The sequence below is a fragment of the Rhamphochromis sp. 'chilingali' genome (assembly GCF_963969265.1).
Source record: "Rhamphochromis sp. 'chilingali' genome assembly, chromosome: 14".
In the NCBI taxonomy this organism is placed as follows: Eukaryota; Metazoa; Chordata; class Actinopteri; order Cichliformes; family Cichlidae; genus Rhamphochromis; species Rhamphochromis sp. 'chilingali'.
In genome coordinates this window covers 7,175,644-7,202,456 of record NC_137941.1, presented here as the reverse complement: position 1 = coordinate 7,202,456, position 26,813 = coordinate 7,175,644, and the positions used below count along the sequence as shown (strand labels likewise).

At 42.3% G+C, this 26,813-nt stretch overlaps 3 protein-coding genes across 22 annotated transcripts in view; 2 read left to right on the top strand and 1 right to left on the bottom strand.

The window, feature by feature from the left end:
• The window catches only part of lrrfip1a (leucine rich repeat (in FLII) interacting protein 1a), a 48,320-nt gene extending 34,424 nt beyond the window's left edge, over positions 1-13,896 (top strand). For 11 of the 19 annotated variants that reach the window (XM_080902990.1, XM_080902982.1, XM_080902979.1 and 8 more), the window contains 10 exons: positions 1,110-1,202; positions 1,705-1,731; positions 1,835-1,960; positions 2,444-2,515; positions 3,093-3,263; positions 5,467-5,559; positions 5,791-5,883; positions 6,056-6,148; positions 6,252-6,396; positions 7,985-12,214. In XM_080902990.1, coding sequence (XP_080759116.1) covers positions 1,110-1,202; positions 1,705-1,731; positions 1,835-1,960; positions 2,444-2,515; positions 3,093-3,263; positions 5,467-5,559; positions 5,791-5,883; positions 6,056-6,148; positions 6,252-6,396; positions 7,985-11,172 — 4,101 coding nt within the window. In that variant the 3' untranslated portion in view covers positions 11,173-12,214. The other 8 variants (XM_080902986.1, XM_080902985.1, XM_080902984.1 and 5 more) reach the window with 3 other exon arrangements.
• A 656-nt stretch (positions 13,897-14,552) lies between these two features.
• Positions 14,553-19,040, bottom strand: tyw5 (tRNA-yW synthesizing protein 5). Its single transcript, XM_080902998.1, has 8 exons — positions 18,799-19,040; positions 17,352-17,506; positions 17,098-17,167; positions 16,979-17,023; positions 16,738-16,875; positions 16,554-16,641; positions 16,126-16,242; positions 14,553-16,051 (listed from the first exon to the last, which is right to left on the bottom strand). Exons 1-8 carry the CDS (start codon positions 18,877-18,879, stop codon positions 15,744-15,746), a joined length of 1,002 nt encoding a protein of 333 aa, XP_080759124.1. The 5' UTR covers positions 18,880-19,040; the 3' UTR covers positions 14,553-15,743.
• A 406-nt stretch (positions 19,041-19,446) lies between these two features.
• maip1 (matrix AAA peptidase interacting protein 1) lies at positions 19,447-25,669 on the top strand. 2 transcript variants are annotated; one of them, XM_080902999.1, is made up of 5 exons: positions 19,447-19,975; positions 20,063-20,134; positions 21,778-21,904; positions 24,477-24,624; positions 24,708-25,669. In XM_080902999.1, the coding sequence occupies exons 1-5, from the start codon at positions 19,607-19,609 to the stop codon at positions 24,784-24,786; spliced, it is 795 nt and encodes a 264-aa protein (XP_080759125.1). In that variant the 5' UTR covers positions 19,447-19,606; the 3' UTR covers positions 24,787-25,669. The 2 variants fall into 2 exon arrangements, with proteins under 2 accessions (XP_080759125.1, XP_080759126.1); XM_080903000.1 differs by lacking the exon at positions 20,063-20,134.
• The last annotated feature ends 1,144 nt before the right edge of the window (positions 25,670-26,813 follow it).

Sequence of the window (26,813 nt, the reverse complement as noted above, 5' to 3'; positions counted from 1 at the left end):
TACTCCTCCCATTTCCATCAGCTCCACTCCGTGTGCGAGGTGGTGTACTTGCAGTCAAAGTGAGCAGGGAAAGTGGAAAATAGCTCAACCATAAATAAGAGCGGTTTGCAGTAATGACTCTCACAGGGAGCTAAAATCAGATTTAAAAAAAATATTGTTTATTTAAAACATTTCATGTCATTTATCTTGGGCATGTTGATATTTTATTTTTGGCCGGTGTTTGCTGAAGTTTCTACCAGCTCTGCAGCACAGATGTGACCCACAGACCATTTTTGGGTGTCGATGGCATAAAGAAGATCCGGAGTCTGTGGCAAAATCTCATGGCACAGTGTCAGATGATTTTTCAGATATTTCTAACTCTCCTAGCACTTAAACTATGTTGAGTATTTGATCTGAATGCATCACATTTAACACTGTCTGCAGATATCTCCAGCATGAAAACATACCAATGCTCCGTATTTAGAGTATAAACAAAAACTCACTCCTGGTGAACTTGTGGAGCGTAACTGCTAAATACATACCATCAAGTTTATCAGTAATGTGGAGATTAACTCCCTGAAGGTCACAAAGGATAATCCCTTTCATGCCTGAAGTGTGGGCTTGGTCCAGAGTGTGTGATCATCGGAGTGGTCGAGTGAGCTTTGGATCAGCTGCAGAGCAGTTCCTGACTGGGACCATCTGTCACCAGCTTGCAGCTGCACAGAGTACTTTAAGTGAAGCATTTTAGTGACAGAAACAGTCCCACAAATGTTCCTCTTTTAAATTAGTGCCATCTAACTTATCACACACATCTTTATGTAGCAATGTGCTGCAGAACGTGCAAACTTGTGTAATAACAAGTTTGGTTTTTTGCATTTTTGGACAGCACAGTGATGTCTGTGTTTTTTGTTATCGGCCCTTTTTTCACACATCCAGGTTTTAGAAAATAGGAAATGAAAGTTAAATACACTGATGAATAACCTTTACAGCACTGATGGTGATTATTAGTGGTAATTTTAGCCCCTGCTGTACTTTTTCAATTAGTACTTTTAAAGTTTTCTGAAGTCTTAACATTCAATGAGTGTTTGGCTTCTTTGTTGTTGTGTTGTGCCCCCTGGTGGCTGTCGCAGGGCAATTGCAGCTCTGTTGCCAGTTTTTTGAGAAGCAGTAGCAGTGGTCTTCCCAGGGACCTGGACGATGTCACTATTCCCGACTTTCCTGACGTGAGTAGCTTTGCACCCGCAGGCCGAGGCTGTGATGTTCCTGCCTGATTTCTTATATGCCGCCTGTTTTTTGGGGGGTTTTTCCTTTTCCTTTTTAAACTAACTTTGTTTATTATTACTGCAAAGACAGCGATTGCTGTTAACTGGGTTTGTGTGCGAAGTTAATCTGTGTTGAAACTGCAGTTTCTGTGTGTGCTGTTGTTTTTTTAACACAGATCTGCTGTTAGTTTGATATTTTTGAGAGAGCTTTGACATCACTCTGATTAATCATTTGCACGCTGCTACAGAGATGAATTTGTGCTTGTGAATAGATGGCAGATTCCGGTCCTTGGAGGTTTTTGTATGGTGTGTTGCTTTTTATCAGCAGATGTGAAGATAAATCAGTGCTACAGTAGCTGCAGTGACGATTGTGGGACTTCCTTCCTCCCTCAGTTCATCCTCTTGGCCCTGTGGTCTCTCATGTGCCTCTGATTCCTCTGACTGTGTTTATCTTTCTCAACAGGTGGAGGACAGAGATTATCTTGAGAAGGTGAGAAATGCACTTTTTTGACAGTTATGGAGAAGACTGAATGCTATTGTTACAATATGTTTGGATGTATTTTATGTAACAAATTTCTTTTTCGTTGTGTCAGGGATCTCGAGCAGCTTCAGCCTTAACAGCAGCCACGCTCACCTCATTAGGAGGGTCGTCCTCCCGGAGAGGAAGCGGAGAAACGGCTTTAACTGTAGACGCCGAGAGCTCCATACGAGAAATCAAGGTACAGTCCTGTAGACAGAGAGGATTGTGTTAATAGCAGGGATGCTTCAAAACAGTAGCTGGACATGTCCCAGTTGTTTTTTTTATTGATCGCTATTGTTAAAAGATAGTTTGATTAAAAGCAGAAAGACTCATGTCAGAATGAATCGTGTTTTCCTAGCGCAAAAGGCGATGGAATTTTTAAAAACTACATAAAAAAAGCTTTTTTTGCAATAAGCCAAATTTTTAAGACAAAGTTTTTATTTAAACTGTTTCTTTAAACAGCCTCTGAAAAACATAACTCAGTTACTCAGTCATAACAGCCGGGCTAGCTGTTTTGTCAGTTTGTGTCATGTTTTTACCGTTCTCGTTGTCTTTGCGAAGCTGTCCTCTCACGGTGTTAACTGTTCACCAAACTCTCTGCTTCACCTTCACTCCTACTGTCACGCTGTGCTTCTCTGCTCACCTCTGCTGCTGCTGCTGCTGCTGCTGCACTCTTTACCAGGAGATTCACGAACTGAAGGATCAGATTCAGGAAGTGGAAGCCAAGTACACTCAGAACCTAAAAGAAGTCAAGGTATAAACCTGAGAGCCTTTCATATTGTTAACTAACTGGTTTGCCTCCCCTGACTTGAACTGGTTATTGTGGTTTTCTTTTTGCTTTTATGGCACACTGGGTTGAAATCCTTTCCTCTGAGGCTTCTGCTAATACAGATTAATAACTTGTGGAGAGAGTGTTCAATTCTTCCTCAATAAGTAGGAGTGAAAGGACACTAATTAGCAGTCCTTTGATGTGGCTCAAATACGTTGCATGCTAACTGTGACATCTGCATGTGGTCTTTCTTTCTTTTGATGTGTGTGCATGCATGTGTGCTTAATTTCATTTTCACTTACAGAAAGTACATAATTCAGACTTTAATCTAAATTCATTAGTGCAGTTTTATTAACACAGTGCTGATTCATCAACCGCAATCTCATGGAGTGTTACATAGTAAAATAAAAATACTGTATATATAATGGTGCTAGCTGAACAGCACATGGCGACGGTGGTGAAGAAGAACCAGGTTCAGGGTGTGCCAGCCACCTGCTGTTACCGGTTGGAGGGTGATGAGCTAGCAACTGTGATAATCCTCTATCCTTTGTCAATGCATCAGGATACACTAGCAGAAGTGGAGGAGAAGTATCGTAAGGCCATGGTGTCGAACGCTCAGCTGGACAATGAGAAAAACAACCTGATGTACCAGGTGGACACGCTCAAAGACTCACTCATGGAGCTGGAGGAGCTGCTAACTGAGTCACGCCGAGAGCACGAGGAGAAAGTCAAGGTACGACAGACTGTCTTTAAAACTGCCATTAATATAAAGTGAAGAAGCACAATATGTCATTTTTTATGTTGGATCATAAAAAATTATTTATTCTGTACATTAGCGTGTCTTGGCTCATGTGACATCTCCTGTCAAAGCCAATAAATTCTGTTTAGAGTATCAGCTGGCCCCACAACTTCATAGCCATCTTTACTGAAGAGCTCTTTAGTCTGCAGAGAACTACAACATCACAAAATTAAGGATGTCATGGAACAGCTGAAAATCTAGAACCAAAGCCTGCCGCAGTTTGAATGTTTTAGTTTCCCCAAAGCAGACATGTCTGAAAATAGACACGCAGAGAATCACTGCAAAAAAAGTAGACTGCATATCCAAAAAATATCTACATAGCTTCCACGTCTGGAAAGTGAATCAGTGCAAATCCCAAGTACAGGCACAGGGGCAATGTTCCCTCTAATTTTTCATGTGTCTGAGCGAACGCACAAACTCCCTGAGCAGTCCCTTGGACCACTGTGAGCAACAGCAGACGTGTGCACTGTGGTCACGCCAGCATCGAATCCATCCCAGTTACATGGCTTATTAAAATAATCAAATTACAGCAGTTATTTTTATGTTAGACTACTTTTAATTAACTGCTTTAGCCCACTTACAATGAAAATGAAAAAACAAATCTTGTTCATGACCTGTGTAGTTTGTTAACACTATTGGAAGTAAAAATAACTTGAACTCCAATTTTGAAAACACAACTTTTTTTTTTTTTTAATAAAGCTCTGACTTGTATAATGAGTATGAGTCTGTGGTCTGGGAGAGAGTCTGTAACTCTGTCTGCAAAATACAGTATATAATGACCAATGTTGGGCAATTAATTATATAGTTACTTCTTCAAAAAAGTAACTGAGTTTTGCAAACAATAAAGTTTTTTGCAGCTGTGTACCTAAAAATGCTGCCAGGGCGTTTTTTTTAAACAAACATTTCAAAATATTTACAGAACAATCAGCTGTTCTGCATCAAATTTGATGCCACACAAATTATTTGTGCCACTCCAAAAAATAATTTCTGTCCGCTATGAGATAAAGGAGAACAAAAGCCTGATACCTGCAGGCCTGACAACAGGAGATGTATCACTCCTGTAACACCTGTAACAACTAAACGCCATGTTTTGATTGGTCGACATGGTACATTTTTCGACCAATAGGAAAGAGTGGGGTTTTTTGGTTTTGTTTTTGCTCACAAGCGGAGAGTGATTTTGAGCGTTTTCCTTATAAAATGCCGTTTTTACTGTTTCTTCCCGCAGTAAATATAAACAACAATAGTATTCAGGAAGAAAACCAAACATTGCATATTTTTTATCATAACTTTGGTTTTACGTGGCCTATCAACACAATTTAAAAACTGGTATAAAGTCCGCACTTTTTCCGTCAATTGTTCCGTCTGTCCTCCTCACATCTCCAAAGGTTGTACACGTTGTCATTAACGTGGCTTCACTCCTCATCAGCCGCTTTGCTAGCTAAAACACCGGTGTCGGCACATAAGGATGCTGTCATAGCCTGTCAACAACGTTGATTAACTGCGTATATACGAATGTGAATCATGTGATTGGCTAGGCTATGGGATAAGGTGGCATCGTTCTAATCCCATACTGAAGCAGCCAGTCGCTTACTAACACTGCCAAACAGAATTGTTAACAATTTACTTTAATTTCAATTCAGGTTAGATTTTTTTTTTTTTTTTTGTGCACAACGCAGATTTTTTTCTGCGCAGAGACCGTGCCAGCAGTGCGCAATTGCGCACGCGCGCAGCTTAGAGGGAACATTGCACAGGGGGACATCTTTTATCTAAAGTATCAAACAAGGCTCTGACATCCTAACTTCTAATAAGAAGCAGTACAAAGGTTTCTCCTGGACAACCCAGCATCTAACAAGCTTCATATAACCCTTATGCACCGAGTGTTTTAAAGAGGTTTGAAACAGAAGTGATGCTGTACAGTCAGACAAGGAAATCATAACTGAGCTTCATTGCTTTTTATTACACCAAAGCAGAGCTGATAAGGTTGCATTAGGACATATGAGACATGTGTATTGTCAGCTCATTAAATCAGTATTGGTATCCAATAAAGGTGTTGAAATTCCCAAAAGCAGCTGTGCTGTAATGTTTTTGTGCCCTCTGTCAGTTATTTGGCTGTTAAACTAAATCTTGCTCCCTACAGGAATACGAGCGAGAGAAGTATGCCCACAGCGTGCTTCAGTTCCAGTTCAATGAAATGAAAGAGACGCTAAAGCAAAGTGAAGAGCTCCTAAACGTGAGTACCCCCCATCACCCACTCACTATGAGTGTGAAGCGTTTTGCAGATTTCCATATTTAAAAAAAAAAAAAAAAAAAAGTCTGTCCTGTACCTATACTCTCTGTCACACAGAGAGGCTGCATGTTGGGGTGCTTTTCACAGCTTTTCCTTCTTTTCCCGCACAGTTGATACCTGCTCTGCTTTACTTTCATTCTTTTACACCTTTGCTTTCCTTTTCCTGCTGTTTAGGAGATCCGTCAGCTGCGTTTGAAACAGGAGGGTTTTGTTAGAGAAATAACTGATCTGCAGGAGACTGTGGAGTGGAAGGATAAAAAAATTGGGGTATGGCCAATGAGTCAGCAGTTTTTCATTTAATCATATTCAGCTTACTGACATGAAATCAGTATCTTCTTTGCATCACCCTGAATGCCTGTTTTTACTTGTTTTCACTTCTTGCACACTTTTAACTTTGTTTTGCACTCTGCAACACTTTTGGGTGGGTGGCTCTGCTCAGGCCTTAGAGCGACAGAAAGAATACACAGATGCAATCCGAATTGAGCGCGATGAGCTCAGAGAAGAAGCTGTGAAGCTGAAAGATATTCTGAAGGTACTCAGTGTGTGGAGAAAAAAAAAACCACTGTAAGCTTTAGTTGTTTGGGAATTGCTGTTCTGGTGCTTTCCGATGCTAACAATTTATTCTACCTGTGCAGAAACATGGAATAGTGTTGGGACCTGATCTGAGCATCAATGGGGATGTTGACGTGGCAGAAGCTGATGAGTCCTCCAGTGTAGACCCTGCTTCCCAACCAGCTCAGGAGTCTCAGACGACCCCAGCAGAGGGGAACAGCATGCTCGGTAAAACCCACTGTGGAATTAAAAACTTCCTTCCTTCTTACTGCATGGCTCTGCGTACAACTGATCCAAGAGTCTCATTCCAAAACAGTAACGATGAAATAGAACATGTTTTTCTACTATTGGAGTCAGATCTGTCAGATTTTGGAGTGAACTCTTCAATTCCCAGCTTCATGCGTTATATATCACTTAGACTCTGATTTGCACTGATCTGTTAAGGATAAGCTTGGTGATCCTCTGTATTTTTCTGGTAAAAAGGAAAAACTAATTCACTAATCGAGCCTTCATCAGTTACTCACTGTCCAGAAGCGTTAGTCCTTAAAAAGGCTAAAACCATTAACCATAAATATATATTTTTTTCTCTATAACATAAATTTCCATCGTTGTCCATGAACTATTTAAAACACATTCATGTACCACACAGTTGTGGCAGAGTGCATGCTCCGTCTGTGGACGCTATAAAAGATGTGCACTGGTTTGACTGGAGCAAATATGAGAAATTTTATTTTAAGTTTAAGTTTGGCCTTTTTTTAAATCTTTCACTAAAAAGAGGCATACTTCTTCAGGATACTGGAGTGCTAAGTCATCAGCTAACACTAGAAACTTAGCACAAAACATCACACAGAGGCTTGCTGTTTAGTGCTAAGTTGAATATTAGATGAAGTACTAGAATTTCAGTTATAAAAACTAGAGCACGAGCTTACTTCTTAGATGGATTTTAAGACTCAGCAAGCCATATGAGTTTTATTTTTAGTGACCTGAATTAGCTGAGGTAAGCCCTAGCAGCTACAGCCGCACGTGTATGTGTCACTCTGTCGATGAGAGTGGCCACGCCCCTAATAATGCAAACTTTAAGCCTTAATCCGAGTTCACGTTAGTTAATTTAAGAAATTCAGCCTTCATTCAGTTGTTATAAAGGGATAAATTAGTACCAGTCTGTAAACACGTTTCTCTTCTTCTGCAAAGTTTTGCACATTATCGGCTAAAGCGAAGTCAGACTGTAGTGGGAGACAGGCTGACATATTACTGAGAAGCAACTAGAAACATAACGAGAATCACCTCTCTAAGCTTTTCCTTTAAAATATCATCCACTAACAGAGTTGCTTTTTCTATATCATCTTCCATTACTAATGCTTGGCTTTCATGTAACTCTTGCACCTCAGTCACTTTCACCAGAAACACATAAGTGTTGAATCACGACTAACTTTGCTAATGCGGCTGGTGTTGGTGTGTAAATCCTGATGCATCCTACAGTGAGAGGGTTGAATGGACTTCTTCTTAAAAGTCAACATCTGGTGTGTGTAGCGAAAATTCAGTTGGAGTATTCCCTTCTTCTTTTCTCTTACATACTCGGGATCAGCAGCCTTATTTTGATTTTCCTCCTGCCTTTCTTCTTCTGCTTCTTTTTTCTTCTTCTTGTGCTTCCTGGTCATCTTGGCGCTCTGCTTCTCTTTCTGGCCTTTGAATCAGCCAGGTGTTCTGCCTTACCTGGACTTCTGCTGATGCGCTTCCTGATGAAGTGTTGAAAGTCTTGTCTTAAGCCTACACTTTTTTGGCCTTCCATCACTGTATGCTCTTCATGATCTCCCAGGCAACACAGAGGAGACTGAGTTGAGAAGTAGCAGAGAAGAGGAAGAAGTGGGTCCAGAGCAGCAACAAGAAATGCACGAGAAAGCCAAAGAGAATCATATGAGCTCTGATCTTCTCTGTAATGCTGCTGATGTTTCCACACTGAAAACATCCAGTGAAGAACAGCCTCAAGAAGAACAAGAGACATGCTTACCTGCAGAGAAAAACAACATTGCAGAAAATGGTCTCAGTGAGGACTTAAATGCAGAAATCAGTGACTCTCCTGGTACAGAACCCAGTAGCTTTGAGCTGAAAGAGATTGTAACAAGTCCTGATGTTCCAGAAACAGAAATGTCTGAGGAGGTTAATTTAAAAGAGACGAGTAGTCTAAATGTAGTCGAGACAGATGCCAAAAGTGTTAGTGTTGACACCAGTGAGGTGCAAGACAGCAAACAGGAAGCTGTTGAGAAAAGTAGTTTAACAAGTACTGAATTATGTCCTCAACAAAAAGTTGCAGATGTTGCTCCAAAAGAAGATTTAACCGATGAATCCGTTCCAACTGCTTCCAACATTGAAGCTCAACCTGAGCCTGAAAATGCAGAAGAGGCAGAGAACGATGAGGCAGAGGAAACGCCCAGTAAATCTCAGCCTCAGGGTACTCCTGCTTCAGGGAAAAAGAAGAAAAAGAAGAAGAGAGGCAAAAAGAAAGGAGGGGCTCAAGACGACAAGACCAAACAGAAAAATGAAACGGCGAATGAAAAGAAAAAAGACAAAGAACCAGCAGGAAGTAATGATGGATCTGCTGCAGAACTTACTGTTGATGGCTCTGTCACTCAAACCTTTAAGGAATCAAAGATGGATCCAGTCAAGGAAGAGCAGGACAAGCAAGAAACTGAGGAAGTCAATGCAGTGGAGCCGATCGAATCCAGTAAATGTAAAGAACAAACTGTTTCAAATGAGTGTCATGAAGAAGAAACTTTGGAAACAAACACAGTAGAAGAAGCAGAAATGGTAGTACCTGCTCAGGCCATTTGTGAAGCCCAAAAAGAAGTAACAGTGGATCATGTTAAGGATGAACAGAACCAGGGACAAACTTTAGAAACAAAGGCCACAGATACAGTAGAGGCAGAGGAACCTACTCAAAGTTTGTCTCATGCAGAAATTCTCGTGGAAACTGAAACAGACTCCAAAATTGATGATGAAGACACCAAACAAACTTTAGAAACCAACAAGATAGAAGAAATGGAAGAAGTATCACCTTCTGAAAACCCTTGTCAAACAGAAACGCTCAGCAAAGTAATAGTGGATGATGTTACAGAGGAACAGAATGAGGAACAAACTTTGGAAATAGAGACTGACAGGGCAGTAGAGACAGAAGAACCCACTGAAAGTTCTTCTCATTTGGAAGCCATCAAGGAATCAATAGAAACAGATTCCAAAGAGGGTGATCAAGAGGAGAAACCAATTTTGGAAGTAGAGACATTAGAAGAAGTGGAATCTGTGACCTGTATTGAAGACAGTGAAACTCCCAGTGAAACAATAGCAAATCACGTTACAGAAGAACAGAATGATGAAGAAACTTTGGAAACAGAGACTGTAGAATCAGTAGAGGCACTGAAAAGTGTTGAAACTCTTGAAGAATCCAGAACAGATTCTGAAAAAGATGAACAAGACCACAAGCAAACTTTTGAAACAGAGAAAGTACCGGAAATGGAAACGGCAGCAAATCCTGACACAGAGGCCAACATCTGTACAGCCGAACTCAACTCCAACAGTGCAGAAGGCACTGATGGCCTTGACAAAGAGTGTACGTCCAGTGTAGATGATCCTGAAAGGGTCGGTATCTCAACTGATGGTGATGCCATCCATACTGATCAAACAGAAGAGAAAGTAGAGGCTGCTGATGACAGGAAATCTGACAGCACGTCTAACAACACTGAAAACAGCCATGAAACGAGCAGCAACACTGAAGGAGAATCACACGTTGCAACCAATTGTGACGTTGCTGCCAATGACTCAGAGTCTGCTTCTGAGAGTAAAGACGACACATTCATCCTGCCACCGTCTGCTGATGACTCCCCTATTGGTTCATCTGACATGGAGCCATCCGAAGTTATAAACTCGGGTACAGATGACCCTCCCACTGACGTTACCAGCGAGGTTCCTGAGGAGTCCACTGATGGGGAGCCAAGAGCAGAGACTGAACAAGAATGTCCTCCTGCCATTGTCACATCTCCACGTCAGGATGGTGATAATTCAGAAAACAAAAATCTGGAAGAACCCAAAGATTTAGTTAATCCAGATGAAAAAAGCAACAGTTGTGATGGTGCATCATCAACAGAAAGCCCTGAAGCCTTAAGCACTGAGACTGCAGTGCAGGACGAAGAACTAAAGGTCAGTGCTGCTGTCGTGTTAGATACACCACAGGCTCCAAAAGAAGCTACTGAGACTGGTTCTTCAGCTGATCTGGAATCGGCTGTCGTGGAAGATCCCCAACATAAAAACGATCAACATGAGGAAGCGTCATCCTTGTCAACTGAGCAACCGCATGAATCCAACAAAGACCAATCTGAAAATAATAATCAGTTGGAGAGTGAAGGGGAAGAGGATGAGGAAGATGAAGGGCAGTCTTTTGATTTTGATGACATGGATATCGAAGCAGCTGAAGAATCGACTCGTTCCCAAAATCCAGAGCAGGAAGAAGTTGATGAGGGAGTTGAATTAACAGCAGATGAAACCAACGATGGGCTGTGCCAAAGTAATGCCGAGTCAAATGAAAACAAGCCAGCTGAAGGCAATGATGGAGGCAACCAGGCAGATAAAGACCCAGATATGGTGCCTCAAGAAGACCAGAACTCTGTGGCTCATGAGGAAGCTACCTCAGAAAAGGTGGAAAATGTGTGTGAAGAAGAGAAAAACACACATAAAGAAGAAGCCAGTGAAGAAGACCAGCCAGGCAAAGCTTCAGAGGAAGTCTCAAGCGCTGGAGCGCTGGGAGCTGTTGCAGAGAACATTAACCAGACTGTGTCTTCATCAGTAGAGGCAGGGATAGATGTGGTCAAGAATGCATTGCAGGGTGAAGATGCGAATTTACCAAATAGTGCAGACCAAGTGGGCAGCAATAAAGGGGCAGCACAGTCAGGGAAGGAGTCAAAGAAGGGTGGAAAGAAAGGCAAAGGAAAGGGCAAAGAGGAATGTAAGATGTCGTAGTCTACAGATGTGCTTAATATGCCTTTACTATTATTTTACTGATGTTTAGAAAGCGGTTTAAACCTCAAAGCACTTTGATTCTTTCCAAATAAATATTGATGTAAGTTTGTATATTTTCTTAATCTCTTTTCATTGAGCTCATTTGTGCAAACAAAACAATTTGTGGAAAGATGAAATTCTAAACTGTAAGGTAACTGTAGGTTTATACACATGGGCCATGATGCACTTGATATAACAGGTAACATTTCTTCAGATATTGATGCACATTTATTTTGCTGCTTGTACCATGTCACACATCTCTGATTATATTGCTCTCCAACGGTTCTGCTACAGCATCATTGCATCTCGGTGCAATTTCCGTCATCTACTTATGTCATGAGTCCACAACAAAAATAAATATTAATGGGTAATTGTTATTAAGACTTAAGCTAACAAGCTCGAATATGTTCTGTCCATGTCAGTGTTTAAATGAGTTTAAAGCCATTTTTGCTTTCACAAACTCTGCACAGAACATGTATGTTAGTGTCCGTTTCTTTTTTTTTTTTCTTTTTTTTTGCACTAAATGGAAAACAACTTTGAAATGCTAATAAACACCCTGCTGTTACCTGTTTGAAATGTTGCTCTAAATAAATGTTTTTTAATGAGATTATTTTTAATTAGATATGTTCATTCTTCACATTTACACCTAAATATCATTTTTCTAGCTCATTGTGTGTTGTCATGCAGTGTGACTATAGTCCAGGAAGCTGTGTGCTGTTGCACTGACCCCTCCTCTCCACAGTTTGTGCATGCTAACACCCCCCTCCCATCCCTCACACACCACTCCATCACGCCCTCATTGGATGCCTGCTCTGTTGCATGCATCAACCCCAGCCCCCTCCCTATCATCTCTCCGGGTCCTCCCACCCCTGGTATGTGATCTTATTTTCCTTTTTAAGATGGAACAAAGTCGTTGTAATTATTAAACAGTTGCAAATATGCTGCGATTCTTTTTTTTTATTTTTTATTTATTTATTTTTTATACCTAAAACATGTGCTTTAATTTCAGAGATTCGCCTGAGGAAACTGGTGGATGAGCGTGAGAAAATGATAGAGCAGGTGAACAGGTTTATATTTCTATAAGTCTGTCTGGCACATCTGTATGAATCTTACTTCTCCAGTTGCACCAGCGCCTCCGGTGTCTTGTTTTAAATTCATCGTTTGTTTTGTACAGGTAAAGAAACTAAAAGCCCAGTTGGAACAGAAAACTCAGAAGAACGGCACAGACACCAGCCCAGACGCTGAAATTATTGAAAATGGAAACGATCCAAACATAATGGAATTACAGAGTAAGTCAAATAAATCAGAAACAGCCTGCTAGTTTTTAAGTTCGTGTCTGTGATTTTAAAAAAAAAATTAATCTCTTTTTAAATTCCTTCTAGGGGACTCCAACAGGCAGATCAGCGAGTTGAAGTTCAAACTCGTGAAGGCAGAGCAGGAAGCGACGGCATTAGAACAAAATGTAAGCAGATAAAAATTATTAAATATACTGTGTGTGTTTTATTTTGAAATTTCAGCCACTGCTAATCAGCTAGCTCATTTCTCTCTCCCTGCATGCAGGGAAGGTCTGTGTTTAAAGGCCCCCAGTGTCAGATGGCTCTTTGTGATTCTTTGGTTCTCTGGTCAGACCCCAACTCCTTATTCTGCTCTCCATCTACATGTAGCATTGGATTAACAAATTCTCCACCTGTATGTGGGGTTCCTGATGGGGAGCTGAAGCTCACCATCTGCAGTTTAAAACTCACTGGAGAGGGAGCTGAACCAGTAAAACAATGAACTAACCAGTCTGACAAACACAAGATGAAATGAGCTGGGGCTTCTGCTTAGCACTAGCTGGATCTTGAAAGTAAAAGTTGAAAACATTTCAGACTTAATCTCTCAAACATATTTTAATTGGCTTTTCAAGTATGGAGTGTCAAAGTTTTTAAATTTTCAAAATAAAATGCTTGCTTTTAGCACCTTTAAAGACTTAAATGCTGAGCTTTAAATCATGGATTTTCTTTGTTGTGCAGGTGACCAGACTCGAGGGTCAGGTGACGCGCTACAAGTCTGCTGCCGAGAACGCTGAAAAAATTGAGGACGACCTGAAGGCCGAGAAACGGAAACTCCAGAGAGAGGTAGAGTATCGTTTTCTCACCCCAGAATTACAAGCTGGATAATCTAAGAGGCTCTAATTCAAAGATAATCTGTTCTCTTTCCTCCTGTTCAATCCAACAGCTGCGATCGGCACTGGACAAGATTGAGGAGCTCGAGTCCAACAACAGCCACCTTTCTAAAAGACTGGAGAAGATGAAGTCCAGCCGCGGCATGGCGCAGACTCCATAGCACCAACTGCAAGCAGCAGCTTCATCGTGATTTTAACCAAAAACTGGCTTAAAAAGGGAATCATCCAGTTTTCTGGGTTTCTCTTTCAGCTGCCTAATAGCAACTTTAATAAAACACAAAAAAATCACAGTTATCCACAGAATAGAGAACACCAACAAGCCATGTGCCATTTCTTTGTTTTCTTTCCGATGAGTGTTTTTCGTAGCATCATGCACACACCCAGAAAGTACATGAAGGAACTGAGGGGTGCGCCCGTTCGTGTACTTTCATTGTGACTGTGGTTGAACCAGAACTGGGCCCACAAAATGTTGCGCTTCCTCCCCCAACTCTCTGCTGCTCTTCACCGAGACGTTTCTTCTCCTAAGTCAAACTGAGGGAAGAGACATTCAGGACGGTGCACGGCGCCGTTAGCGACGGCTCAGACTGTTACCTTCAGCTTCGTGTTGTTTTTTTTCTTTTTCTTTTTGCATCCAAAGCCAAACTAGTTTTAAAATTGGGTTAAAGTCTGGGTGTTTGTCAACTATGCAAGATGGTTTTTGTAGCACCTCAAACATGATCTGATCATTCAGAACATTTTTGGAGTTTTTCACGTAGCCAGCAGTTTACTGAAAGTTTTTGCCCACAGCGTGTATCCGTCTCCTTCTGGGAAACAGTCGTATCTCGGAGCTTTTTCCTGCTTCACGTAGTCGGTCACTGGTTGGCTCTTGTGCACTCACGTAAAGGCTGAGACTTACTGACGAAATGTGACGACAGGGACTCACAAAGCGGTGTTAGCAGGAGATACAGAGCACACTGGGGAGATGCTGCTTCACTGTTTACAGAGCTTTAAACTGTTTGTAAGGAAGCAAAGGACTGTAACCTTCGTGCAATAAAAAATTTAAACTGAACCATTTGCTGTTTTTCTATTTAGATGTGCTTTTAATGCACTGGTAGCATGTTTGCGATCATCGTCATGCTGAAAAATGAAGCTGTTGTCGATCACAGGCTTGCCAGATGGTACTGAACGTCGCATCAAAATCTGACTGTACTTTTCCTTGTTAAGTCCATCAGTTTTGACATCTCCAACACCACTGACTGAAATTCAGCTTCACACCATAACAGAGTGTTTTATATTCCTTCAGAATGGCTTCTTACATCGACCTGTCCACTGAGAGCATTTCTGACCAGGCTTCAGTGGAAACTCTAGACTTTCAGCTGATGCATTTCTCACGTCCTGTGTCAGGTGTTTGCTGGAATTGTTTCTGTTTCTTAAAAACATGCTTTTCAGATACTGTTCATCTGCTACATATAGGTCTTTAGGCCTGCCACTTCTTTTGTCAAGTTTCTTCAAATTTTTCTGTTAACCTGTTGTCTTTGGCATCTTTTCTGACAGGCTGCGAGTAAAAGAATACCTAAAGATAAAATACAACTTGCCGTTGGCACATTACCAGTTAATTTCTTTAGCTAGGTGCCTAGCATTAATTGTCCTAAATAACAAATAAGTCAAAAAATACTGGCCAACACTAGTTCTACCCCTCAGCCTCATAGGAGATTAATACATCACCTTTTTCTAAAGTTATGATTTTCAGAAAAACCTTGAGGTTAAGGTCACTTAGATTCGGACTTGTCTGAGATTTTTAGTAGCTGCACCTATGGTGTCACTTTGAAGTTCGTACGTCATTTGGTTCTCACATTATCGCATTCGCAAACTTGGGTGTCTGCTCGTCTGCCCGGCAGGTTGACAACAATACCTCATCAGCCTTTTACAGCCAAAGGGTAATAATGGAAATGGTCAGGCAGTAGGACTGGACTGAAAATGAGTGAAAAAGCAGCCAAGCAAAACTCTTAGACAGACCTTTAGAGAGCTGGAGGACCATTGTTCACACCCACTTTAAAAATTTACAAGAAAGTCTGACTGCTTAGAAGCAAAATATAAGAGTCTGCTCAAGACTTTTGCACAGTATTTTATCTCTCTTCATGTATCACCACAAACATGGTCAAGCTGTCAATTGCCATTCAGAAGTGGCCACACCCCTTTCCATTCAGTCTTTAAGCTTTATTAAAGGAATAAACAGGTGAGCTGCATCCATGTTTCCTCTGTGGACTGTCTCATTTTTCAGCTCCACTTTCAATTTTTTGTACACAACACACAGTCAAACTATCAACAGTCGACCTCCCCGCTGAGCAAAGCAGTGCTGCTTTACTGGATACTTCACATGTCTCAGAACTCATCCAGGTTTAGTAAATGGACTGCTGGGTAATGTAGAGTTCTGCTCCGCGTCTATTTTCCCGTCGCAGTACGTCCTCTTCTGAATGCGCTGAATCATGCGCCGCCCGTAGAAGTCCCGATACTCTGCTGGCAGTTCATCCAGAGTGTGAAGCGCCCTCTCCAGGGCCTGAAGCGCTCGCGTTGCAGCCACGGGGTCTTTGTTACCGTACGGATCCTTCTTGTCGTAGCTGTCTGCAGGTAGATGGCGCCAGAAGATATTAACGCCCACTCCAAACTGCAGAGCGAGCGTGTTGTGAAACCACAGAGCTGTGGAAAACAGGGACGCTGGGTTCAGTCGTGTTTCATGTTTGGCTGTAGGAGGAATGAAGCACTCCACCTACCGGGGATGAAAAGCAGATCTCCGGGCTCCAGCACGCACTCGTATCTCTTTGCTCTCACAAACTTAGGAAACCGCTTCAGATCGGGGGCGTCAATGTCCAAAACCTCTGACTTATCGCCTAATGGGAAACAATGAGAAACACGCTGCTAACCAAGCTCATGCCTGTTGGTGGATAACTTTAACCTGCGTCTTCAAAAACCAACATTTAGCAACCTGAATGCTAAACCAGTAGGTACTTGTTCTTCTAATGTGTTCGAGAAGATCCTGCAGATATCTCCCAAAACAGGCAACTCATGGCAGAATCATCTGCAAAACCTCTTCATGTGATTTTGGTGCCAACTGTCCCTTTACTAAGAGTGGACACAGTACATGTGATACTTTTTCAGCATTAAACCTAACAGGAAGTCCTGTTTTTTTACAGCCACTAACCTGACAGGTAGAGGTGCAAAGCATCCTGGGGGCTGTAGAGGACCACTCTCTTTGTTCCGGTCACCTGAGCCAGCAGGTTGTCCATCACCTAAAGAAACCAAAGTGCAAAAAACCAAGAAGAAGGGACCGTGCATGTTTAGAAAAATACACCGACAGTCCTGCAACAGCTACCTCTGAAACTCACATCGTAGTGCGTCCACAGCTGCAGACCACAGGAGCTGATGCGGAACACGCTGGAGAAGAACTGCTCAGGTTCAAAGAAGTCAGGTGTGTGAAAGTCCTCCGCCAAGCCCGGGAACTGTTTGCTGAGCTCAGCCGGTTCCTGCAGGAGAGAAGAGAAAGCTCCTGTAGTTACGACTTGCAATGTACACCCCAAAAAAGTCATCAGGCTCCATTCTTTGTGAGATTGAAAGTCTTCTTTGTACCTTTCGGACGTCCTCCCCAAGCGAACGAAGGTAGTAGCTCTCATCCTGAAACCAAACCCAGCAGTTTCTCATTAAAAGAATACATTTGTGTATTTTATTACGTGCTCTCTGATCCTCACCTCACACAGGAAGAAGTCAGAGTGTTTCTTCTCTGATGCTCTTCTCACAAATTCATTAAATGGCAGAGTCCTGTCAACGTGGAGCACATGACAAGTGTGGAGATTTATTGCTGTCTGTGTGTTTACATCTATCACTGTGAGGACGTATTGGCTCTTTGTAGCTTTAAAGAGCTGTGTGACACTCAGAGCTGGTTTAATAAAATGCTCTATTCTTAAAAAGCAATACAAACTTGTGTGTGTGCACGTCAGCTTACTTGTAGGCAAAGTTCTTGTGAAGGAAATCCATCTGGGGCACCGTGGACACATGAATCTTTACCTCCTTGTCTCCTCCTTTTTCTCCAAGATAGTCAACTGTCCACTTCTCCAGACAGGGACCCAGAGACACGCCTCTGAGAACAGCCGGTTGACGCTGCAGGGATAACAAACCCGAGGAAACACTTCACTCCAGTCTTTATTACTGATTTCAAATTAACGTGCCTACGATCCAAAAGTTAAGCAATTTACTTGACCCCCACTGGACAATTGAAGATAACACAGTCCAATAGCAATAAAAACTTTTTCTCTGTACCAACATGATGATCCTTTAAAGAGCTAATTGATAAAAACCGGCATATGTCAGCATGGTGTGCAGTGTGTCCTTAAAAAAATGAAAAAAAAAATGGACAAGTGGAGGACAAAAGAAGAAGCAGTTTCAGCGGCAGTTGCAGTATACAGTGTGTTAGGTGGATGAGTTGTACAGGGAGATGGTCACAGGCAGGAATGATTTCCTGTGTCGTTCAGTGGTGCTTTTGGACTAGACTGAAACTTCATCCAAAGAAGAGCTTTGGATGTCCTTCAAGAAACCTGGAGAACTATTTCTGAAGACTACTTAAAGAAAGCTGCCAAAGAGAGTTCAGGCTGTATTTCGGAATAAAGGTGGTCAGAAAAATGTTGAATTTAAAGTTTGTTAGAATTATACAAACTCCGTTTTTGCCTTATGAAATGTGTTTTATACACATTTGAATACACATACACATGTGTGTATTTGAATAAATTGCTGCCCCTATTTGCCATGTTCTGGGCAAAATACAAAGAAATCAGGGATGGCTGAGACACTGCACAACACTGCGTGCATAAAAACTTCCCTGATAGCAGTGAAGTATTAGTAACAAAGTCCAAGTTGATTGTTTTTACTGTGAAAGTTTTTCAGTTGTCTTGCATTGTGTCTGGAAAAGCTTCACACTTTTTCACAACCAAATTAAACCTCAGCCTAAACAATTTATTAGCTTGAATGCTGAAGATCAGCTCTTTGATTTTAGGAGGGAGAGGAAGTGAAATATACTTTCTCAGCCCTCACATCCCTTCAGAATAAACGTCCGTTTACCTAGATTAGGATATAAATCATTCAAATTATCTCTAGCTGCGGCATTAAAGCAAACTACACGTAAATGAATCGATAATAATGATCCAATACATAATTCATGTGATTCTCCATAAGGAGCACTTTCAGTATTTAAGAAAATTTTGATGTTAAAACTTGGGTATTTTTTACTTTTATAGTGTATTTTCTGTGGCAATAAGAAGTGGCTGGATTCTTTTTATAGAGCAAGCTGTAGTGGGGAATTAAATATGTACGAGCGAGTGTGATGGTGCTCATGTGAACTGCTGCTGTCTCTTTTTCCTGCGGCCCTGCCCTCGTGCAGTGAAGCACATCCGTCTCACCTGTGGATAAATGTTCCTCAGAAACACCTCCCTGTCTACTGCTGCGAAAACCGGCACAGGTATTTTCTCCTGGAGCTCCATTTAACATGATTTGACATAGAAAGTCTTCAGTCAGTGATTGTAAACACTCACACTGGGTGTTACGTTATCAAAGTTCCCCATAGAAACGAAAAATAACTGTAAAAGTTGGCTTTAAAAGAAAAGCGGAATAAACTTTAAATTATTCGTAACTGCTAGGCTTATTTTAATGATATTAAAAAAACTGCGTCACTGTGTGTTTTATGAATATCTGTTTGCAGGTTTTTAATGTGTGACGTGTTTCTAACCGGAAGATAAAAGAGGATGGACAAGAAAGCTTCGCCCAGAGCAGATATGGGGAAAGACCGTCCACTTCCTGTTAATTCCATTGTACATAAACTAGCTGTGGGTCAGCAGGAGGAGCAGCAGAGGACGCACTCAGGCTGGTCCTTAATATAAATGATCATAAAACAAAAAAGCCCATGTTTATTTGTTTGTTTATTTTCACAAATAGAGCATCAATAGTGTGTCTCACCTAGATAAAAATGACGCTTATGTCCGTTAGCTTTACTTACGGGAAGCCGATTTGCTCACAAAACGCTAGCATTTTGCTAATGCGTGCTGATTGGTCGGTTATTCCTCAGTAGTTCCAGTTTCCAAGCGATAACTAAATATTGGAAAGGTCGGTAAGCCAAAGGAAAACGTTTACCCCGTTAAACTGACAATGTTGGCTACAAACGTTAGATGCCTATCTAGCGAGCGCCCCCTATGAAGTCCCGAAGTTCAAAGAATGGCAGTTCTTCACTTTATCAGACGCTCTCTGGCTTCAGCAAACCTACGGAAAAAGATGGCGCTGCCCATGTTAAGAGGTTGTTTCAGGTTGCAGTCAACATTTAGCTTCAATCGCCTGTTTTTAAAAGAGCGACTCGTCCTGAACCGGCTCGGTAACAGGCGACTACCTCCCTGTTCTCCCGCCGCTGTCGCGGCAGCGGTCCGTCGCTATAGCTCGGACCAGGGAGAGCAGAAGCACCAGAAGGTGGTGGTGGTCGGCATCCCGAACCCCTTCATCTGGTTCCGCACCCGGATTTACTACTTCCTTATCAGGACGTACTTCGACAAAGAGTTCAGTATAGAGGAGTTCACGGAGGGGGCGAAGCAGGTGAGTGGAAGGCTGAGCTGCAGAGCCCAGATTTCCTCCGTGCTGTGTGTTAATGTGTTATTAATGATGGTGTGCTGTTTTCTGCAGGCCTTCTCTCATGTTTCCAGGCTGCTGTCACAGTGCCAGTTTGAAGCCTTAGAGGGCCTCGTAGCTAAAGATGTGAGTGCGCTAAATACACCCGCATCAGGCACAAATTCACTTGGTAACAGAGGAGAGGACCACAGGAAATGAGAGCATCGGTGGGCTGTTACAGAGCTTAAAGAAAATGTTGCTAAAGTAGCATAAACGTGCAAGAGCTTTAACGTTATAATTTGTTTAAAGTACCTGCAGTAAATTATGCAGAGTCGTTTAATGCACTAAAACAGGAGGAAGAACTGAAGATCGTCATTAGGAGTAACCAGGATTAGAAATGAGTACATCAGAGGGTCAGCTCAGGCTGGGCTGAGATGATTTGGACGTGTGCAGAGGAGGGACAGTGGATATACTGGGCAAAGGATGTTGAATAAAGAATTGTCATGGATGTAGTGAAGGAGGACAAGATGAGGGTTGGTGTGACAGAGGAGGATGCAGGATATGGGGGGAGGTGGATGCAGATCCATCTATTTGCTGTGGCAACACCGTTTCTGTTTACTGCACAGTGAACTTACCACATCAGACTGCCACAGCCGGTCTGAACCAGCTCTGAAGCTGGAGATGTCCACATTAATAAACCCTGTTAGGGGACTATTAATGTGTGGGAATGTGGAAGTGTCGTTGTTTAGCTCTGTGGGATAAAAAATTTGCCATATGACTTATTTTTATTTTGTTCTAACTGATAAACATTGGATGAAGCAGGGCTGGAAGGTAAAATGATCTCACAAAGGTTGGGCTGCGGCAGGCCCAGAGGACGGCAATTCAGGAAATTACCACAATCGCCAAGAGATCGTGGCTGTCACTGAAGTGTGAAGGGCTGCCAGTCACCCTGCAATCACCCAGGTCTGATTACACTGCAGGGTATCTTGTGATAAGAGGCCGGGGTAAACACAAAAGATGACGTGAGGTACTATTGGAAACATACCCGAGTTGTCAGCAACATCACCCTATCAAGTCCTATTAAACAAACAGAGACACTATGGAAAAGTTCACTCCTGTTTCCTCTCTGGACAAATCTGCTTAGTTGTTGTTTCACTGGTTGGTGAAGTTCTGTTAAAGAGTATCGTGCTGAGGGATTTTTGTTTTCTCTGACTGAGAAAACAAGGATAGTACACCTTCTCTGGGTGGTAAACAGTCGGTCACATGACCATAGGAGCATACCCTCCTCGAACATGACGACCTTCACGCTTTATTCATAACTGAGACCGTGAACTCATCTGGAAATTACTGCTGTCACAGAGCGAGGTAACTAATCGCTGTGCAGACTTATTTACAGTCAGACAAGCAGAGCAATCGCCCCCTACTGGCCATCAAAAGGAATGCAGGTTTAAGGCTTAGCATTGGCTTCATTTTATTACACCTGTCCATCTTTTAGACTGTCTGCCAGTTTGTGTTTTGTGCTTCAGGTAGAGAGCAGAGTAGCAGAAGGTTTGACAGAATAGAGACGTATGAAGGACATCTGTGTCCTTCTAAGTGCTTCTAAAATACTGTAAGGTGATTTAGATAGATTTTAATCACCTTAAGAGACTCCAGAGTAAGACTAACTCCTCAGGTTCAGGGCTTTGCTACTAAATATGCAATAATCAAAACATCTGGCCTTGTTTTAAAAGATAAACTCAGGATTTTAAAGGCTTTTTATTTTGCTTGTTCTAAATTTCTCAACCATACAGCTGATTGGGAAGCTGGAGGAAAAGTGCAACCTGCTGCCTTCCGACTATAAGAAAGCACTGTCTGCAGAGCCCGATGAGATCATGTACACAACCCCCGGGGATGTGGGAATCTTCTACGATGACAACGGTAAGCATGAAGTGTCAGGATTACTGGCAGGGTAAGACTGTCTGAAAGGCCTTAAACCTGCTTGTGAGTTTCCTCTGAAGTCTGAGGACTCAGACTGTGCTACAGACATCCAACCACCCACAACACACCCCAAAGAAAGAAGCACTGAGAGGCCTTTTAAGGTTTTGATAAGTTGACTCCCCCTCGTGCTTCACAGTGGTTTGATCCAGTCCCAGATCACAGAGAGACAGACGCTGGAAAAGATGAGAAGCTCGGGTGTGGGGCGGGGGCTTCACGGTCACTTTGCTTCCTATTTTGGCGTCTTCTATTCAAGACATGTGGATGTCTTTTCTGACTTGCAGCAAGTCTGCAGACGTTAGTATAAATGTTTACGAGGCTGTGATGATGTCACAGTTGGCGTGTGCAGCTGCGAATGCTGCGATCATAAAGAAGGTTTAAAACTGGGGTGACGTGTTCCTTCCTTAAGATGAACATGCACCATGTTTGTTTTCTTTTCTTTTTTTTCTTTTTTTTTCTTTTTTTTTTTCCGCCTGTCCCATTTGGTTCTTTAGCCATCAGAGTTGTTGTCTGAAGACCAACAAGGATACCCAATGGATTTACTTTGCCAAATGGATCATCGTGGCATTGCCGTATTGGTCCATTTGGTCGATCTTTGTTTTTATTATTTATTATATTTTATTTTCAGATGTTACAGATGGGACAGACATGAGTGAGAGATAGGAAAGGGAGAAAGAAAGAGGAAGGAACGGAAAAACAGAAGGGGAGAGGGACAGTGAGAAAGGGGGGGAGAAAAAAAATAAAAATCTCCTGGATCACCTGTTGAGAGAAGAATAGAAAACAAGCAAAAAAAGACAAAAAAAAACCAAAAACAAAGCAACATACTAAACACAACACCATCGCATTAATCTAGCTAAGTGTAAACAGCAGTAAATACTAAATATTCAATGTTGTTGTGCAGCACGCAGGACAGATGTGCTTCGAAGTAGCAGCCAAGAAAGGTGTAATTTGGGTCTACGAGCAGTGAACACCCGTGTGCATACCTGTGTGGATCAGCGCGCTTGTATTCCAAAGGTTTCTCCATGTAACGATCTGCTAGGGAGTGTGGGGGGGCCACAGCCCCGTCCTCCAGGGTGTGAAGCAGGTATGGAGGAGATCAAAACTCCAGACATCCAGAGGCCCCCAGAACACAAGAAACCATGGAAGACCAACAGAGGGGCAGCCGCGCCACTGTTCCAGAAAGAGCTGAGGAGAGTCCCAGATGAGGGCTCACTCAGCAGCCGCGGAGCAGAAGCCAGGGGGAGTTGCAGTGACGCGCCCGTGAGCTCCGCCGGCCGCCAGCTGTGCCTGAGTGACCGAGCCCCAGGCCGAGAGGCCGGGGGCACCCCACCCCCGAAGGGGCCCGAGCGAGCCCCAGGCTCCAGACCCCGATAAGCGGCCGCCAAGGAGTGAGCCGGTGTGTACCTGGACGCCCACCCCCAGACACAAAGAACCACCAACGCACCGACACCTGAGGGAGTCCGCCACCGGCAGGGGAAGTGGTGGTAGGGGGAGATAGGCCTCCAAACCTTGGAGGGCCTGAGGTGTCCCCAGAGAGCCATGTTTGTTTTCACTGGTACAACAAAGCTTCAGATACTGTATTAGTCCACAGCTGAAAATAGTCCCCAGCAAACACTCTTGTTGTGGTTGTGGTGGACTGCTGAGTGCAGCAGTAGGAAGCTTTAAATACAGAAATAGATGTGTATACTTGTTATACACTATATCACCAGTACGTACGTTATAGTGAGCACTCACTCACCCATCCAAATCAGTCACTTCCATGTCCACGGGTGTATAAAATCAAGCACCTAGAATGGATTCGAGAGGGGGGAGCTCACGATCAATGATCTGAAATGGGTTTCATGGTCGAGCAGCTGTATTTGCTGTATTAGAGCAGGGGAGACTTGTTCTCTGGAGTGATGGATGACACTTCTTCTTCAACACCTACCGCTAAACTCAGACTCATCCATCGGATTGATGGAGGAGTTTGGGCCAGGTGACAGTACTTGTCTGACTGCATTGTACCAAGTGTAAAGTTTTGTGGAGGGGGGATTATGATGTGGGGCTGTTTTTTAGGAGATGACCTCAGCCTTTTAGTTCAAGTGAAATGAACTCTTATTGCTGCAGCATACCAAGATGTTTTTGTCAATTTTATGCTCCCAACTTTGTGGGAAGGCATAGGCATGGCTCCTCCTGTTCCAACATGACTGCGCAAGTGCAAACAGCGAGGTCCATAAAGACATGGATGAGCGAGTTTGGTGTGGAAGAACTTGACTGGCCTGCACAGAGTCCTGACTTTGAGACTGTGAGCCAGGCCTTCCTGTCCAACAGCAGTATCTGAACTCACATATGTGCTTCTTGGAGAATGTCCAAGCCGTGGGCCAACATATTAAACCCTATTGATTAAGAATGGGATGTAACGCAAGTTCATATGTGTGTGAAGGCAGACAGTGAATATTTTTGGCAACATAGTGTATATGTGCAATGAGATTTACCTGTATAAATAAAGGTGGAAATGAACTGTTTACGTTTCCAGGTAGGAAGTTTGTCAGCATCCTGATGCGTTTCTGGTATCTAACGAGCGCACGCCTTCCCGAAGACTCCATGGAGGGAACTCGTATCTTCCAGATGGCCATTGGAGAAGGAGAACCAGAAACTAAGAGACTGCTTACTGCAATTTATGAGTGAGTATCTTTTTTTTTTATATTTCTGTACATTTTTCAGTTACTTGGAGTCATTCTGATCTTTCCTTTTACCTCTCTGACAGATTCCAGAGGGAGTTTACTAAAGGAGTTCCTCCAGACTGGACCATCACCAGGATAGAGCACTCCAAGCTTTTGGACTGAGGTGGTGTTGAAAGAAAAATAGTCACAGCTCAAGATTATCCACACAGGGGGGAGTGAGACACAGCTCCTCAATGAAAAGGACTAAGTTGGATTTTTCCACAATTTACTTAAGCAAAGACACAGGAGCCAATCACAGCCGCTCTACTAAATACCACCTTGGACTCCTGGTTTGTTTCCTCGCTCTTTCATGACGTAGAAATTAGAGTTTCAAGCCTGATTTGGCTTGTAACCCCTGCTCTCAAAAGTCGAACACTTTCAGGAAGAAAGTGTTATCTTCCAGTTAACAGTCATGTGATCCCAGATGGGTGGGGTCTTCAGACAGATTAACAGCGACCAGCTGATTTGAAATGAATACATTGTGATGGTGCTGATGCGATAAATGTCTCCCAGCTCAATCTGACCTAAGTCTGACGAAGTGACTGAAACCACTGAGATTTTTTTAATCTTTTTTCAGTCGTTGATCTGCTGCTGTGTATTCTCATCTTTAAAAGCTGAACGCATTATGAGATTAAACACTTCATGTGAAATCATTCCTTGAGAGAAAACACTCACTGTTTTTCAGAGAAGACCGACCGACATCTGCTTCTGTAACTGTGGAGCTGCGATCAGGATGTATGTGGCATTTTTTTTCGTTTTTGTTTTTTGTCTCTGATTTATTTCCTGACCCTTTGCCTTCAGGAGTTTTTGGAGTATGAACCTGCTGTACATGTGTCTCTGATGGTTAAGGCAGCTTCACAAAGCTGCAGCAGACTCGGTTTTATTAAAGATTTGAGGAATGAAGTGTATGCTGCTCCTGTGCAGTTTATGACGCGTTTGTTGGTATATATGATGACAGCATGTTTGTGGATGTTCTAGGTTTTTAACAAATAAACAAAACTATTGGAGAGGGGTGGGGTTTTTTTTTGGTTTTTTTTAAGGAAAGACTACATTTCCAAAATTACAAAACTGAAACCTTTTAAATAAGAAAAATCTAAAGTTTTTCTTAAAAATTTGTGATTTCAATCTCAGAATTGGTAAAACATTTCATTTTTTTAGATTGTTTTCATATATTCGTTATTATGTATATAGATTTTAATTTAATTATTAACATATTTTAAATTTTTCTGCTTCAAAAGTATAGCCTAGCTGATACAGTCCACACAGGCCAAGGACACTGTCACTAAAGCAAGCAGGCAAGAATGATTTGTATTGCGCTCACTTTACAGAAAACAAACTAAAAACCCTGTATGAGCCACAGTGAATTTATAAACATTGTCTATACTTAGATTATTGTCGGCATCTATCAGAGCTTGTGTTTAAATTCTCTTGTTGTTTGCTTTCAGACAGAGGAGCTCTGAGAAACACTTTGTAGCACACATTGAATACTTTATATCTTTGGCTGCCTGATACACTCACGCGATGGTTTTAAACTTGATTAGATACACCAATAAAAACCTACTGGCCCGTACGGGGATCGAACCCGCGACCTTGGCGTTATTAGCACCACGCTCTAACCAACTGAGCTAACCGGCCAGGTGTTAATATGTGCCCGGTCCCCGCACGCCGAGATTCTTACGTTGTCAGCAGGACTCCAACTTTTTCCTCTTGTCCGTGTCAACGGAGTCACTCATTAATATACAGGGCCGGTTAGCTCAGTTGGTTAGAGCGTGGTGCTAATAACGCCAAGGTCGCGGGTTCGATCCCCGTACGGGCCAGTTTAAATTTATTGGGCAGCTTTGGTATGTGGATAAAAAAGAGAAGAAACAGACAATATTGCCATCCTGTCGCAAGATACACTGATCTACACCAAATTTGGACCCAATAGTGGTGTCAAATATTAGAATCATCACAACAAAGACTTAAATTCGAACAACTAAAGGCTGCTTTATAAGAATAGTCTCGGCAAAAACTAACTAATGCACATACATATCTTATAAACTTATTCTTCTATTATACTCTTATATTAAGACTTCTTAATTAGATGCGCAGTTAAAGCCATGCATGTGTGCATGCATATGGACATGGGAAGAGGCCTGAATTACACAATC